General features: G+C 49.6%; 2 protein-coding genes across 6 annotated transcripts in view; one reads left to right on the plus strand and one right to left on the minus strand.

The window, feature by feature from the left end:
• The window catches only part of PPP1R13B (protein phosphatase 1 regulatory subunit 13B), a 79,810-nt gene extending 75,218 nt beyond the window's left edge, over window positions 1-4,592 (plus strand). For all 3 annotated transcript variants that reach the window (XM_084792428.1, XM_084792429.1, XM_084792430.1), the window contains 3 exons: window positions 1,091-1,257; window positions 3,150-3,349; window positions 4,294-4,592. In XM_084792428.1, coding sequence (XP_084648554.1) covers window positions 1,091-1,257; window positions 3,150-3,349; window positions 4,294-4,335 — 409 coding nt within the window. In that variant the 3' untranslated portion in view covers window positions 4,336-4,592. The remainder of the gene's footprint in view (window positions 1-1,090; window positions 1,258-3,149; window positions 3,350-4,293) is intronic.
• Window positions 4,593-5,428: 836 nt separating this feature from the next.
• On the minus strand, window positions 5,429-15,794 carry ZFYVE21 (zinc finger FYVE-type containing 21). 3 transcript variants are annotated; one of them, XM_084792432.1, is made up of 8 exons: window positions 15,595-15,794; window positions 10,813-10,863; window positions 10,170-10,338; window positions 8,850-8,925; window positions 8,673-8,764; window positions 8,158-8,211; window positions 6,135-6,274; window positions 5,429-6,026 (listed from the first exon to the last, which is right to left on the minus strand). In XM_084792432.1, the coding sequence occupies exons 1-8, from the start codon at window positions 15,730-15,732 to the stop codon at window positions 5,991-5,993; spliced, it is 756 nt and encodes a 251-aa protein (XP_084648558.1). In that variant the 5' UTR covers window positions 15,733-15,794; the 3' UTR covers window positions 5,429-5,990. The 3 variants fall into 3 exon arrangements, with proteins under 3 accessions (XP_084648558.1, XP_084648557.1, XP_084648559.1); XM_084792431.1 differs by having other exon boundaries at window positions 8,158-8,214; XM_084792433.1 differs by lacking the exon at window positions 8,158-8,211 and having other exon boundaries at window positions 15,595-15,792.
• Between the last annotated feature and the right edge of the window lie 68 nt (window positions 15,795-15,862).

Raw genomic sequence — 15,862 nt, forward strand, 5'->3', positions numbered from 1 at the left:
GATCTCAACAGAGGGGGAGTGTGAGCAGGTTACCACAGACACAAGTTTTAGAAAACCGAGAGTCATGAGAGGAAGAATGCCCTTCGTTGATTCCTAGGAAAGCTGTCGTCGGCATTTTGCCATTTTCGTCCTTCTCTCGCCTGTGGCAGCTGTTTGTGTTCTTCACATGCCTGACTAGCATTGTAGCTATCTGCTCTTCCTGTTTTCAGACACTCTATATGAAATACACGAAACCATTAGAAATTCTACATGAAGAATAACTTCAGAATTTCCCTTTGTAAATATTTAGGTGTTTGTGAATTTTGGGGAATTGTTACTCATTTGTTTTTTGATTGTTTTGTTTTTGGTGTGTTTTGTTTGTTTGATTGATTGATTTTTTTTTTTTTAAACAGGGTTTCTCTGGCTGTCCAGGAACTCACTCTGCAAGCCAGGTTGGCCTTAAACTCAGAAATCTGCCTGCCTCTTCCTCCTGAGTGTTGGGATTACAGACAGGTGCCACCATGCCCTGCTTATAGGCCACTTCTTGAACCACACCATGTCACCTTTACCCAAAAATTTACAGGTCTAAATAATTTGTATAAATCAAAACTTTAAAAACTAGAAATTTGTAAGCATGTGGTGGTGATTGCCTTTAATCCCACTCAGGAGGCAGATCTCTGAGTTCAAGGCCAGCCTGATCTACAGACCAACTTCCAGGACAGCCAAGGCTACACAGAGAAACTGTCTCAAAAGCCAAACAAAAACCTAAACAAAACAAAAAACAAGTAGCAATTCCAGAAATGCCTCAGTGGTTAAAAGCATTGGATACTCTTCCAAAGGACCCAGGTTTGCCTCCCAGCACCCACATGGCAGCCCATCTGTAATACAGCCCCAGAAGACCAACTGACCCTCTCCTGGCCTGTGCACACAGATGACACACATGCTTGCAGGCAAAACACCTAAATACATAAAAGTAACAAACACAACACTGAGAAAAAACTTGTCTGGCACAAAGGTATAGTACCTTCATCAGAAATCTTGGAGCTCTGTGTCACACAGGAGCCAGGTAGCCCTGGGTGGTGCCTGACTCTACCTTTCCCCCTGGTTCTAGGACACCACTACATTGTGCTGCCTCTTGCAACAGTGTCCACCTCTGCAAGCAGTTGGTGGAGAGTGGAGCCGCGATCTTTGCCTCCACCATCAGTGACATTGAGACTGCTGCCGACAAGTGTGAGGAGATGGAAGAGGGCTACATCCAGTGTTCTCAGTTTCTATATGGTATGTATGGAGGCTCAGTGTGCCTCAGCTGCTTACCCTGGCTAATCGGCATGTGTCCCACGTGCTGGCTCAGTGAGTGGAGTGGGTCATGCTTAAGTGCTCACTGCCTCTAAACTCACCCCAAAACACCCAAAGATCCTGTCTGTAGCTGGGTTATGCCAGCCTGCAGTCCCAGCACTTGGAAGCTTAGGAAGATAAGCTAGGCCAACCTTGCCTACATGGTGAGACTGCCTTAAACAACAAAACCCAATCACAATGGAAGGATTCTATTCTAGTTGCTGAGGAGTGGGAATGCCCTGGAAGCTTTGTAATGGTCCCCTGGGGTCTCAGGAGTGGAGCTCTGGGTCACCAGGCAGCACTGGTCCAGGCAGCACTGGTCTGCACACTTGCTGCTGGGTGCATGAGCTGAAAGCTTGGCTGTTGACCTATAAGCTGGCTTGGAGCCATCTACTCACCTCAAGCATCTGGCAAGTGAAAGGCATGCCCTAACTAAGTTGGTGTAGCCTATGTCAGAAATCTGGGCACTCAAACATGTCCTCTGTAAGTACTCACAAGTCACCTGTTCACATACAGCTTGAGAAGCTACCATGTTTGGCCTGATGGCGGTACAAGTGATATAGCCAAACTGCAGTCTGTACCGAACTCCCACAACAAAGGCAGGCAACAAACTTTATGGCAACAAAGAAGCTGGGCAGGGGGGCTGGAGAGATGGCTCAGAGGTTAAGAGCACTGGCTGTTCTTTCAAAGGTCCTGAGTTCAAGTCCCAGCAACCACCTGGAGGCTCACAACTGTCTATTGCCCTCTTCTGGCAGGCAGGCACACATGCAGGCAGAACACTGTATGTATAATAAATAATTTTCTTTTTCTTTTTTTTTTTTTTTAATTTTTCAAGACAGGGATTCTCTGTGTAACAGCTCTAGCCGCCCTGAAACTCCCTGTAGACCTGGCTGGCCTCAAACTCACGGAGATCCTCCTGCCTCTGCCTCCCAAGTGCTGGGATTAAAGGTGTGTACCACCACCCCTGGCTTGCTTTTTTTTTTTTTTTTTTTTTTAAAAATGCTGGGCAGGCACATGGGCCCTGGCACATCCAGCCCATGAGGAAGAACTGTAGTCACATAAACTGGTGATGATATAGGCTCTGAAAGTCACAGAAGATCCTGTGTGACATTGCACTTACAAAACTGTTGCAGTTAATTTAAAAGTATGGCCTAAAAATGTTTATTATTAGGCTTGTAGTTATCATGGCAGTATTATTTAATCTGCTTTCACAATCAGTAAAGACACAGACACCAGACAGATTTTAGAGTAGCCTTATTTCACCTGGGGCACTGCAGATACTATCTCCGAAGCTGCCTTCTGTTATCTCCCAGCCTCTATCCCATGCCAGCTGCTTGAATCATTTCTCTTTGGAATACCTCCCATCCATAATCCCAAAATACTTGCTAATGTTGTTCATCTGGGCCACTTCTTTCACGTGGAACTTGAGCTCCCCCTCTTAGCCCACATGGCTTTCCTATCCATGGCGATCCCCTCCTTTCCTACCACGATCCTCCAACTTTGGCCACACCTACCCAATTCTGCCCTGCCCTAGATGCCTTTAATCAGCCAATCAGGTATAGTTTCTTAGGCAAGGTTACAAACATCATTTTGAGGTACATGACTGTCTGCTCATAAAAGACAGCAAGCAGACCTCAGGAGAAAGAATTAGCAGTCAATTACAAAGCACCAGACCCAACACAAGACCCAAAGTGCAAGCCATCATGTGCAGCCAATGTGCTGCTACTCAAGGACAGTCATGGCTCCTTATCTGATGGCTGCCCAGTTTGTTCTTGGTACCTTTATCTCTGCTGGCCACCCTCTGCTAAATCCTGACTATCTCTTTCTGATCCCAGGGGTACAAGAGAAGCTGGGAGTAATGAACAAAGGCACTGTGTACGCTCTGTGGGACTACGAGGCCCAGAACAGCGATGAGCTGTCCTTCCATGAAGGGGATGCCATCACCATCCTGAGGCGCAAAGATGAAAGCGAGACAGAGTGGTGGTGGGCTCGTCTTGGGGACCAGGAGGGCTATGTGCCCAAAAACTTGCTGGGGGTAAGCACTCAGCACTTAGGAAGCCAGCTGGCTTTGTTTGCCTGTACAAACATCACAGAGGCACCCCTAGCATGGGGTCGCTTGTGCTCACACCAAGGCAGAACACATCACTTTGTCCAAGCCCCAGCAGCCTGCTCTGCATATGGGCAAGCTCCTGAGTCCTGAGTTGTGCGGCTTTCCTGCCTGCTGGAGAGCATGTGTAGCTCTAGAGACCATCAGGGTCACCTCACTCATTCACGCTCATGGTGAACTTCGGCAAGTACTAAGCCACCCCACATAATTCTCCTTGATGGGGAATTCTCCAGATGTGAGTGTAGGAGCACACACTGCAATCCTAGTGCTTCGTTCCTTTCATTTTGTTTTTGTTTTTTAACCCCTTACCTCTACTAAACTGACAGCTGGGCCCAGGGCCTGAGCAAGCACTCTGCCGCTGAGCTAAATCCCCAACCTCTGTAATAATCTTTGGGAGGCAGGAGACCCTAAAGTTAACAGCCAACCTGGGATAGAAACCTGACTGCTTAAAAATAAAGCCTGTGAAGAAGTGGAGAAATTTGGTTCACAGGTTGTCAGCTGTGTCGCATTCATAATGGCACCTGTCCTTTACAGAATGATTGCCTCTGCTCTCTAAAGTGCTGTGGTAAGCCTGACAGATGATTCTAGGCAAACCTGCCAGATAATTTGAACCTGCCACATGCCGAGGCATGAACCAAGCACAGGTGCTTGCGCCTGAGCAGCTTACATTGTCAGGTGCCTGGCAGGCATTGGCAGGTTTTCAGGTGTGATTTAAAAAAAAATAGGAACAGGCTCCCTGGGTCTCAGTAGAGAGGACAGCCGAGGTTAGGCCTGAGCAGGCACACTTTGGGGAGAATGCTGAGGTGACAGAAGAACCTAGAACCCAGCTCCTCCATTATTTTTTCCCCTAATTTTTGTCCATTGCTTCCCAGTTGTACCCACGGATCAAGCCCCGGCAGCGAACACTCGCCTGAACTGCCCCTGGAGTACCAACAGTCTCATTTGCTCCCAGGAGCTGCTGGAGAGGATTCCGGCTGCCCTGGAAAACTGCAGCTAGGATGGGCTCATGGTGCTCACTGTAGCAGACAGTATCCACAATGTGAACCCCAGCTTCCCAGGTGAGGCCCTTCTCCAGTCTGCAGGAACTGGGAAAGGCAGTACTTTTGCCTTCAGAGGACTGCATTTTGCCAATTACTGTAAATCCAAATAAATACTCCACTTCCAAAACATCCACCCTTGTTGCCAATAAGTCCTATAACTATGAGCCCTGGCAGTTGCCAATGAAGATAAAGCTGACTCGGCCCAAAGGCCCCTTCTTAAGTTTGGTGTCTCAGACTTTCAGCAAGAGTAAGCTGCTACCAGGTGGCTTTGGCCACCCTTTCATGGAAAGTCTCAGACCATCATCCTTTCTCACATCATTACCAAAGGAGCCCATTTGGAAACTGTTGTTTAGTTACCTGATGACTCTTGGCTGTGGCTGGACTTGCATGCCTCAGCACACGGGGTTCTCTTGAGTCCTACTGTTTCTAACTGTACAGTGTCATTTTTATGCCCCCCTTTGGCATGAGCTCATTCTATTCTGAGTGCATTTAGACATGGGAGTCTGGGCAACCATGAGTCTAAGTTTATGGTAGGCTGGGCAAAGCCTGTTCAGGAGAGCCACCTGGCAGACTGGGATGCTATCCCTGTGGTCACATTTCTAGCAAGATAAGCTCTATTCCCTGGGGCTTGAACTCTGTAGACAGGCTTTTTATACACCAAGACTATTTTTCAACTAGGCCATTGAAAACTACCAGAGTTGTGTTGGAAATATTTCTTCCTCATCAAAACACAAGCCCTTACGCTTTATTTTTCATGTGAGTCTTGTGCATAACTGTGTATAAATCTGTTGTGTAGGCTCTGGGGAGCAGTGCTGTAGTCAGCTGCCAAGTACTGATTGTACAGGTGGCATTCTGTACACACACCACCGATGCTGTGTGACGTGGACAATAAACTGCTGTCTCACACCTGGCTGAGAGTCTTGTGTTCTGGACGCAGAACAGCTGCACAAAGTGACGCCAGAGCCTGTTATGTACTTTAAAAATAAGTTTTAATCATACACTTTATATACAAATTATTGTACAGCCATTTTAATAAAGTGAAACAGTGAGAAGTAGAAAACACAAAGGTGATGCCTTCCTTTTAGTGACATACAAAAGGACTGTTCACTTTCCTGAATTAGTGACAAAGTGAACAGAGAGTCTATAAACAGGCTAAGGCATTGTAAACAGGCTATTGAGGATAGGCAGAGGCCTGAGTGATCACCACCGAATTTGTTTCTGTGGAAATAGGGCCGAAAACCTCTAATGAGCCTGGGAATTTATAGAAACATGGAATAGGTTATGCTAAACCTGTCTTAGCAGTACTGTAGTGCAGCTTCTCCCAACCCTAGTTAAGTACCAACAATGCACTATAACGTAAGCTCTTCAAAGCGTTAATCAGCAGGGCACATACTGCACTAGGTAAGTGAAACACTCTGCTTCCAGATACTTGAATTGCATTTCCAAGCACACACAGGACAGAACCCTGAGTGCACAGGCAGGGGCAAGCAGCTTGGACTCCGTCACTCTTAGCTCAGTTCCCTTTGCAGTTACTGGTCTCGTGATTCATAGAGGAGCTTGGTAGCCTGCAGAACACCATAAAGCATGACTGGTTCTGTGCCTTTTAGGGGGTTTCTAGGGGCACCCCAGCTATGTGGTAATCTTTTGGGAAAACCACTTGTCTATGAGCTTACCTTGTGCATGGCTGCCAGCCATGCTGCAGCCTGCTTCTTGCTGCCACTTGCATCCTCTCCAGCCATCAGCCTGAGCTGTGTTGCAGCCTCTGCCCCTGGCACTGTGTACTGCAGGAACATGCCTGTGGCACGAGTGCTGCCTGCAGGAGGAGGGAGATGAGCTGTCATATAGAGCACCTTAGTGCCCTGTGCGCTGCTCAGAAAGCAACCTTTGTTGGAAACATGCAGTGGTGAGTGACACTAACTCCTGCTTCTGCAGAGACCCCATGTGCACAGAGAATAGGAAACAGATATAAAGTTGGCTTGTGATTCCCAGGGCCAGGATAAACTAAAGGTACCATATCACTGAGAACAGGATTTTTGACCTGGTGCAGGAACTGCCAAGCCTTCTTTATCCATGCCTTGCTCCTTTCTACCATAAGAGAAACTACACATGGACACAAAGCCAGAGCAGTGGAAGTACAGAAACTACTTTAGGAACCAGATAGAGGTTGGAGGCCACAGATGAGCCTGTTTCAACCAAGGCCAAAGCTGAGCCGACTGCTAATGCAGCAGTGATGCCACTACCCAGTCAAGCACCATTCTTTCACACCTTGCCGTACCATGGAGGTCCCTGTTGGGGGTCAGCCTGCCAAGTCACAGCTCCATCTCTGGGCTATGACCACCTGCTCTAAGCACAATGATTTAATTTAGGGTCTGCTTTAGGAATAAACCACTTGAGAAACAGGTAAGTCTTGTCAGGGCCATGGTGACCAGAAGGAAACCATTTTGGGAAATGGCTTGCCTCTAATCAGACACCATCATAAAATCGAAGCAGTCTGAGTCCCACTGGCCCCTGGAGAGAGCATGCAGACCACAGCCAGGAAGAAGCCTGACTTCCTTGCCTGTAAAGGCTCTTGTTGAGAGAGCTGGGCCCACCCAGAGGCTTTCTGAACTATATTCTAATTCGGAAGCCTAGAAACCCACCTGAAGAACTCCAGCTGAGCTGCCTGATCCAAGCTGTTGCAGAACTTCCTATCTGGGCTATGTCTATCTACCACCGGTGGAGAGATGGCTCAGTGGTTAAGAGCATGGGCTGCTCTTCCAGAGGTCATGAGTTCAATTCCCAGCAACCACATGGTGGCTCATAACCATCCACAATGAGATATGGTGCCCTCTTCTGGTCTGCAGGTGTATATGCAAGCAGAACACTGTATACATAATAAATATTTAAAAAATAAAAAATAAAAATAAAACTGTACTGAAAGTGGTAATGGCCACTGTTGGTTGTGGCTGTTCTATGCTTTGGGTGGCCACCAAAATTTACCCCCAATGGGGACTAGAGAGACGGCTCTTACAGAAGGCCTAGGTTCAGTTCCCAGCACCTACAAATGATGGCTTACAACCATTTGTAGCTCCAGTTCTAGGGATCTCTGAAGGCACTAGGCATGTGCACAGTACATGTACATACATGCAGACGTTCTTGACTTTCAGACACCCTGGGAAAGGGGGTGCCAGTGAGGGGTGAGTCTAGATTTCTAGACCCTGCCTTTGGCACGAGGGTATCTTTAGTGAGCTTAACACTTCATGCACCTCCTGTTTTATTCCATTAGCCAGGCCCCTCTTACTGCTGCTTTCAAGAGACTGAGGTGGAGGAGCTGAGAGCCAGGGATCCCTGGGGGCCAGTGTGTTGAGTGAGCTACTGCGTGCAGTGATGAAAGCTGCCACCAGTGTATATGCCTGGTGCCCAGTCAGCAAAGGATGTCCACACAGCTGGCTCAGTGCACTGTGGGCTCGCAGACACTATCTGTCAGCTCTTGCATAACTTCTCCCTGGGGAAGAACTGAGCAAGCTTACTTAGTTCTCTCAGGACATTTTCACTTGTGCTCTATAGGCTCCTATGGTGAACCTTGAATCTCTCTTAATCAAAATAAGTGACCCCAAGTTTCAGAACCCACCCCAAGGGACAGAAGCACAGGAGTCATAGAAGGACAGGTATCACAGCATGCTTGGAGGAGCAACCCAGGGGAGGATGGAGGCTGACCTTCAGAGGCAGGCAGGCTCCCCAGGAGGCTGGTGTAAGTGTGAATGTCTTTTTCTACTTGAAGAAGGTAGGCAGGCAGTGCAAAGAAGACACAACCGAGAATCAGTCAGAAAATGGAAAGCAAGATGCATCAGGTCAGATCTGCAGGGTCATAATGCGCAATGTGCAGTTCAACCAACACGGTGAGGCTCAGCCGAGACTAAAGCTCACTGAACAAGGACCGTGGCTGCAGGCAGGCCCTCAAGCAGGCTCCAGATCAGCCACCACCACAGACCTTGTCTGGGACCTCAGACACTGCATTTGGGGCACCATCTAACAGTAAATAAGATGACCTAAATAACAGGAAACCATGACACAGCAGGAATCTCCCCTCTGCACTTACCTGGTGGGTTCTAAAGTTACTGACTTAACATAAGCCCCAATGAAGGGCATGGCAGGCCATCCTGGGACCAAGTGCAGTACCTCCTGTTGCCCACATAGGTACTAGACCCCTCCTGCTCAGGAAAGGCATGTACCTCCAGGAGTGAAGCCTTCTGTGAGAATCTGCACAGTACAGACGTGTGCAATCTCGATTTCATGATGGCTGTCTCCATCCAGAATCAAGCATCTATAACCAACAAAAGAGATACTCATGAGACTGAGGCCGAAAGCCTATCAACCCTGCCCAGTGCTAGTGGGACTTCAGCTCTTACCTCTGATTGTTGGAAAGACGACAAACCATGGTCTCAGGTTTCTCTGAGTCCCCCAAAGTAACAAGGAAGGTAGCTCCTTGGAAAACAAAACCAAACCACACATGACCTACTGCTTGATCTCCCTGCCCCCAGACCCATGCACTCAAGGACATAAAAAGCCTTCCTTGCCCAGGGGTTCTGCTCAAACTGTGGCACCAGCCAAGGGACAATACGTGCAGTAAACTTCGAACCCCGAACCAGATCTAACCAATGGGCAGGACAGTCTCCACAGCTGAGTGGAGAGTGGAGAGTGACTTTCACATGAACTCTGGTGCCCCATATTTGACCATGTCCCCTGGATGGGGAGACCTGGTGGCACTCAGAGGAAGGATAGCAGTCTACCAAGAAGAGACTTGATACCCTATGAGCATATACAGGGGGAGGAGGTCCCCCTCAGTCACAGTCATAGGGGAGAATAGAGTGAAAGCGGGAGGGAGGGAGGGAGGGAGGAATGGGAGGATACAAGGGATGGGATAACAACTGAGATGTAATATGAATGAATTTTTCTTAAAAAGGCCTTCCTCCATTACCAGACAAGAGAGGACAGGCTGATATATATGACAGTTTACGGTCCCTTTGTTAGGCAAACAGGCAATCATGTTAAGGGTCTCAGAAGCTTAAAAAGGCACTGCCTGGGGGCTAGAGATGGCTCCGATAAGAGCATAATGTTCTCTAAGAGGACCTGGAATCAATTCCCAGCACACACATGGTGGCTCAACTTCCTGTAACTCCAGTTCCAGGGAAATGGACTCCCTCTTCCGACCTCTGTAGGCATGAGGTGGGCACATGGTGCATAGACATCATGTAGGAAAAATACCCAGCCACATAAAATAAAGGCATTGCTATGCATACTAAGTGTGAATTTGGTTATAACCTTCAGAGAAGGTCATCAAGTCCCAGACCAAGTATCAGTAACTGTACTCTACAGCAGGGTGGGCAAGGCCAAAGTGGTAGAGAAGAGGCTGGCCCCGCCTGTGTGGTACAGATGGGCCTGCAGCACTGAGAAGCCGTGCTGCTTGGCAGAGCTGTGGGAGGCAGGCCCCACATCCAAGAGAACCAGCATCTGCTACAACTTCTCTGAGGGCCATGGTCACACAAAACGACTAGGAATGACAGCCTTCCACCTGGGGAAGGTGCTGCTGGCCCCAGGTCCCTGTCCATCTGATGCCCAGTAAGTCATTTCCATCTCGGAAATCAGCTCTAGAGCCTCCTCTAAGTAGAGGAGGAGGCAGGCCACACCATCTTGGAGCAGGCCACGGCATGTCCACTTGCCATGCTTACCGCTTAGGAGCACTTTGAGCTGCTTGTCATAAAACTCAGCCTCACGGTGGGACACCAGGGCACACTCAGCACACTGACGCACTGGGTCCACGAAGCACATACGCCGAAGTGGTACCTTCTGGCTGCAGCACCTGTCGCAGAAGCATTTCCCACAGCGGCGGCAGTGATGCTGATGAGAGTGAAGGTTGGACAGTGAGAGAGTCAAAAGATGCACCAGGCCTGCCCTGCTAGCCAGTGCTCTCAGAACACTGAATGCACCTGTAGCTATGTGCCACGTCCACACAACCCAGTATGCACACAGCAGAGCTTTGCCCCACGTGGGAAAAAAGGACTGAAAGAGGTTCTGTTCTCTGTCTCGACGTGGGTGTGGGTGAGTCAGGATTGAAGCCATGGCCCTGTGCATTCTAGGCAAGCAGTTCAACCACTCAACCACAACCCAAGCCCTCAACTCCTCCCCCTTCTTGCTGCCCAGCACAGGCTGTCTCTGACCCTGTGGGAGAGCTGCCCCAGTGACTGATAGGTATCAAAATGGCCTGTAAGATCCAGTTCCTCTGAGGGACTGGGCTTTCCCCAGGAAGAACTCACTCAGTCTACTGGGCCCAGTCCTCCCCTGCACTGCATGCCCGCCACAGCCTCAGCTTACCTTTCTGGTGATAAAGTCAAACTTGGCGTCACACTGCATACATCTTGGACACTAGGAGGGAATGTGACCCAATATTATAATCCAGCTCTGTTACTTGGCTAACTGCTGGGGCAGGGCCAAGAGGTGCCAGGAAAAGCTGCTGAGAAAGCCAACCTTCTGCCAGCAGAAGCGGCCTGCAGAGGTAGATTATGAAACTGCAAGGTAGGACAGCCATTGTGTTCAGTGTGTAGCTCAGAAGCCAGAGAAGACTGGTCAGACCACAGCCAAGGCTCTACGTTAGGAGGGCAGCTCTTTTTGTTTTTTGTTTTGTTTTTCAAGACAGAGTTTCTCTGTGTAGCGTTGGCTGTCCTAGACTTGCTTAGTAAACCAGGATCAAACTCACAGTGATCCTGCCTCTGCCTCCCAGTGCTGGGATTAAAGGCGTGCGCCACCTCGCCTGGCTTTTTAGGAAGTGCCTAAATACTGATGGCCAATAGTCTGTGGGGTGCAAAGGCACACAGTTCAGACCAGAGGGGTTTTGATTCCTTCAGACTCTGCATGCAGGTGCAGCTCACCTTCAGTGGTGTAAAGTGAGTGCGGTGTTCCATAGCAGGAAACGGCCTGCACTGGGGAAAGGCTAAGTCAACCCTGCTTTCCACACAAAGGAGAGCATGAGGACTCTTCTTAGGAAGTATGGTTCTGAACGCACACCTGCCTGGGGCCCATGACAAAGACGCTAGAGCAGAACACAAAACAAGAGGTCCAGTGTGGCCTGAAATGTGCACACAGGAGAGGGAAACAGAAGGCTCTGAGTCTGGACTTGGGCGAAGTCTTCTGTGCACACGGATTTACACACACAGGCAGGAGAATGGTACTGAGTAGGGTGACAGAAAGACCTGGGATAGGGTGGCAGCTGCAGTTCACTTCCACAGTGAACAGGGCTTGCTGGCCTTCCTCTGCCACTCTTCCTCTTGACAGCAGTGGAACAGGGCACTCACCACTGAGTCTGCATCGTGCTTCAAGCTCTCCCACCCCAGAAGTCAGGTACACTCTCTGTAGTCCTGGCTGTCCTGGACTCACTCTGTAGACCAGGCTGGCCTCGAACTCACAGAGCTCCGCCTGCCTCTGCCTCTTGAGTGCTGGGACTAAAGCCGTGCACCACACACCTGGCTTCATTCTTTATCTTTCAAAGCAATACTTTTTAATCTACCTTCCATTCTACAAGTTCATGATAACTTCAAAGCAAATAGTTTTATCTGTTTTTCATTTCACAAGTTTATTATAAGCTCAAAGCAATAGTTTTTTATGTCAGAGGTTAACAAGGTTTTTACCAAGAAACAGGTCATCTATCTCGGTCTGATTTTTGAAGTCCTGTGTAGGTAAACTAGCTAACCATCTATTCTCTGTCCTTACACTCAGAATAGAATGGCCTGCTCCATATTCATGGCTTTTCTTATTATGGTGCACACCAAGCCCTGCAATCTCATCCCTGGACCTAATCCAGAGTGAATGTTTTCCTTGATCCTAGGTCTGTCCCCAGCCTAACTAAGACGGCATGTAAACAAACATACTACATACACTTACACACAATGATAAAATAAAACATTTTATAAAGGGTGCTGGGAGATGGCTCAGTTGGCAAAGTACTTGCCACATAAGCATGTGAGGACCTGAGCTCAGATCCCCAGACCCACATAAAAGCCGGGCACAGCCATGCGCACCTGGGCAAGTGGACAAAAGCAGACCCTGGCCAGCCAATAGGTGAGCTCCAGATTCCGTGGGAGACCCTGTCTGAAAAACACAGGTGGTGCTGGCTGAAGGAAATAGCCTGAAGTGTGGCCTCTACTCTAATATGCATATGCGCGTGTGCACACAGACAAACACACACACACACACAGGCACCAGTATCGACTGTTTATTAACTAATGGGAAGCCAATAGGAAGCAACAGCCTAGTTCAGGAGCTAGAGAGATGGCTCAGCACTTAAGAGCACTTGCTGCTCTTGCAGGGGACCTGGGCTTAGTACCCAGCCAGCACTTACATAGTGGCTCATAGCTCCAGTACTAGGTGACCCAACACTTCTGCAGGGCTTGTACCAAGCATGCATGTGGTACACAGACATACATGCAAGAAAAAATCGTATACATTTTTTTTTTCTGAAGTTGGAAGAGCCGGGACAGTGGTGGCGCACGCCTTTAATGACAACACTTGGGAGGCAGAGGCAGGCAGATAGCTGTGAGTTCGAGGCCAGCCTGGTCTACAAAGCGAGTCTAGGACAGCCAAGGCAACAGAAAGAAACACTGTCCTGAAAAAGGGGGGGAAATATTCAAAGTAGAAGGCAAAGAGCACACATAGAGGCATGAGATAAGGACCTATGAATCGGCCAGCTGGAAGCTGGCTGCCTTTGCAGTGGAGGTGAGAGCAGTTCTAGCACAGGGACTGCTATCAGACTTTCTACACTTACAGAGCTGGCAAACAGCTCAAAGACAAAACAAACAAACAAACAACAAAAAAAACTGTGGTGAGAAACAAACTACAGACTGGAAGCTGATCAGGAACTTTCTCCTGACTTTTACACAAATCTCAGCCAGGCACAGGACTGAAGCTTCTCACAGGGCCACTAGTTCCAGAGCTAGAACACACAGGGAGGCTCCTGCCGCCTTGGGAAGAGCATGGGGCGAACTTTACACTGTGACCCTATAAAACAATTGTGAAATCCCAGCCCTTCCCAGGCAGGCTACGAAGCACCCCGCCCCCATAGGCACAGCCCAGGCCACCCCTGCCCAGCCAGTTCAGCACTAGACCAAGCTCGGCAGGCATCCCAAATCTGTTCCTGCCATCTCTTCCATCCCTGGTCACTCCTGCAAAGCAAAGCCCTTTCTGACCCCACGAGCCACTCGCTGAGCCCATGCCCTTCTTTGGAGTCACTTGTCAGAGACAACCTCTACCCTCTTGGCACAGATGTGGCCTTTCTACCAGGCCATCCAGACTTATGATCTCAGGTGTCAATCGCATGAAAGCAAAGGCTCCTTAGACAGCAACAGGGAAAATGTTGAAAAAGCTAGTCTAGGCTTAAGGACAGTGAGAACACTTTTCCAAGGGCCTCAGCTCTTGATCCTCACCGGCATGGCTTCCCACCCCAACAGGCCTCTTGTACCTGCCCCACATGTACCCGCTATTTCAATCTGTGCATTACCGGGCTCTCCTAGAAACAGCTGCTGCCCAGTTCTGGGTGTTTCTCTGAAACTTATTTGCAACAACCACTCTTACCCACTGACTCATCTCCCAACAACCCCACTTTGTGAGACAGCCGTGTAGCCCAGGCTGGTCATAAACTATTTTCTTGTCTTCGCTTTCCAACAACTGGCGTTCCGGGCTGTATCCCATCCTTACCACGCTGCACCACTGCACGTGATCATGCTTTCCCATTCTGAAGCCCACACGCACCTCAGGGGAGCTAAGGGCACTCAGGGTTGTGTTCAGTTACCTTCATAGACATGGGAGAAAGGATGGTCTGTGTGCTCAGATTCCTAAGTGCAAGGGTAAAGTGCAGAACTAAAATGGCTCAGCCAGGGACGACAGGGACAGCTCCATGACACACCTACTACACCAGGAGTCATCTGGGCCTCTTTCAGGGCTCTGAGAATCCAGCACTGATATAGGGGCTCTCAAGTAACTTCAGAATTGAACTCGGGAGTGGCAGGGCAAGGGCAGCAGCCTCTGGTTGCACAGGTGGGTTCTCCAGCCCCCAATGCCCACTGTTTTAAGAATGCTGAACCTCCCTCAAAGAAACTGTAGGGCCTCACCCACCTGTGGATGAGATCCCACAGTCAGAGAAAAGCAGCTGATTAGAATTCGGAGCACGGATTCTAACTTAAAGTTTTTCGGAGGGTGTCAGGTGTGGTGGAGCACACCTTTAAATTCCAGCACTCAGGGAGTGTGGTAGGAGGATCTCAGTGAGTTCAAGGCCAACTTAGTCAACACAGCAACAGGGTGTGGCAGTGCATACCCAGCACACAGGAGGCCGACACAGGCAGATCTAAGTGAGTTCTAAGCCAGCCTATTCTATGTAGTGAGTTCCAGAATAGCCAGAGCTTTATAGTGAGGACTCGCTTTATGGAAAAAGAAAAAAGAAAGAGGGAAGAAGGAGGAGGAGAAATGGATGAATTTATAAGAACCATTGAGATGGCTCACCACACAGCCACACCTGAGACCTGAATTCCATAGCTGGGGACCCACATAGTTTAAGAAAAAAAAAACCTATCTTCCATAAATTGTCCTCTGACCTACACACGCACGTTGTGGCATGAGGGTAAAGCCGCATACACACAAGAATAAATGTAAAAAGTAAATGCAAAAAAAAGTTTATAAAAGTCATCAATACTTAGTTGATACATTTTAGATATAGTTAATTTACTCCGGAATAAAATCGCATGGAATGCATAAAGTGCTCCTATTTTCTCCCAAGTGTCCAAGCTTTGCAGAGCTTACAACTCCGTAGCCTGCAAACTCCTTGGCACCGAACCTCCAATGGCAGATGGAGGCGGACTCCCTCACCCTCGCTCCCACGGACCCACCCCAGCCCCAAACTAGCGCACCGCCCACTGGTGGGCCACTCCACAGCGCCCTCGCCCTTCCCCTGGCTCTGCACCGCGCAGCCAATGACCGCCAAGGAATGGAAAACGCCCCACAGCACGGGAGGGACAGCGGGGACGCCCGGAGGGGAGCCGCGGCCGAGCGCCCCGAGGGCGGAGGCGGGGAGACGCCCAGGCTCTGGCTGGGGACGCGGGGGCTTGGACGCACCTCCTTGTCCGGAACCCACTGCGGTTCCTCCAAGCCGAACGGGCTCCCGAAGGCGCGGTGCTCCGGCACCATGCGCAGGCCGCTGGGCGAGCGCACAAGCTTCTTGGCGTCGCGACGCGCGGCCACCCCCGAGGACATGTCTCCGCCTGAGCCCCTCACGCCACCGCCCGCGCCGAGCCCGCACAGGGCCCCGCCCCGCCCCGCCCGCCAGCACAATGACAACGCCGCAGCCCAATCCGCAACCGCAGTTCGTAACATGAGCCAATGG

This window comes from Acomys minous, assembly GCF_964271855.1.
Source record: "Acomys minous genome assembly, chromosome: 8".
NCBI lineage: Eukaryota > Metazoa > Chordata > Mammalia > Rodentia > Muridae > Acomys > Acomys minous.

What these genes read in the sequence shown, in the direction of transcription:
- ZFYVE21 (XM_084792431.1), bottom strand. Translation starts at nt 15,732, where the DNA reads ATGTCCTCGGGGGTGGCCGCGCGTCGCGACGCCAAGAAGCTTGTGCGC. An exon ending in GCTCAAAGTGCTCCTAAGCG is followed by an intron (nt 8,926 to 10,169) that starts GTAAGCATGGCA and finishes TTGTTTTCCAAG; the next exon opens with GAGCTACCTTCCTTGTTACT. An exon ending in GGCTGGCAGCCATGCACAAG is followed by an intron (nt 6,027 to 6,134) that starts GTAAGCTCATAG and finishes GGTGTTCTGCAG; the next exon opens with GCTACCAAGCTCCTCTATGA.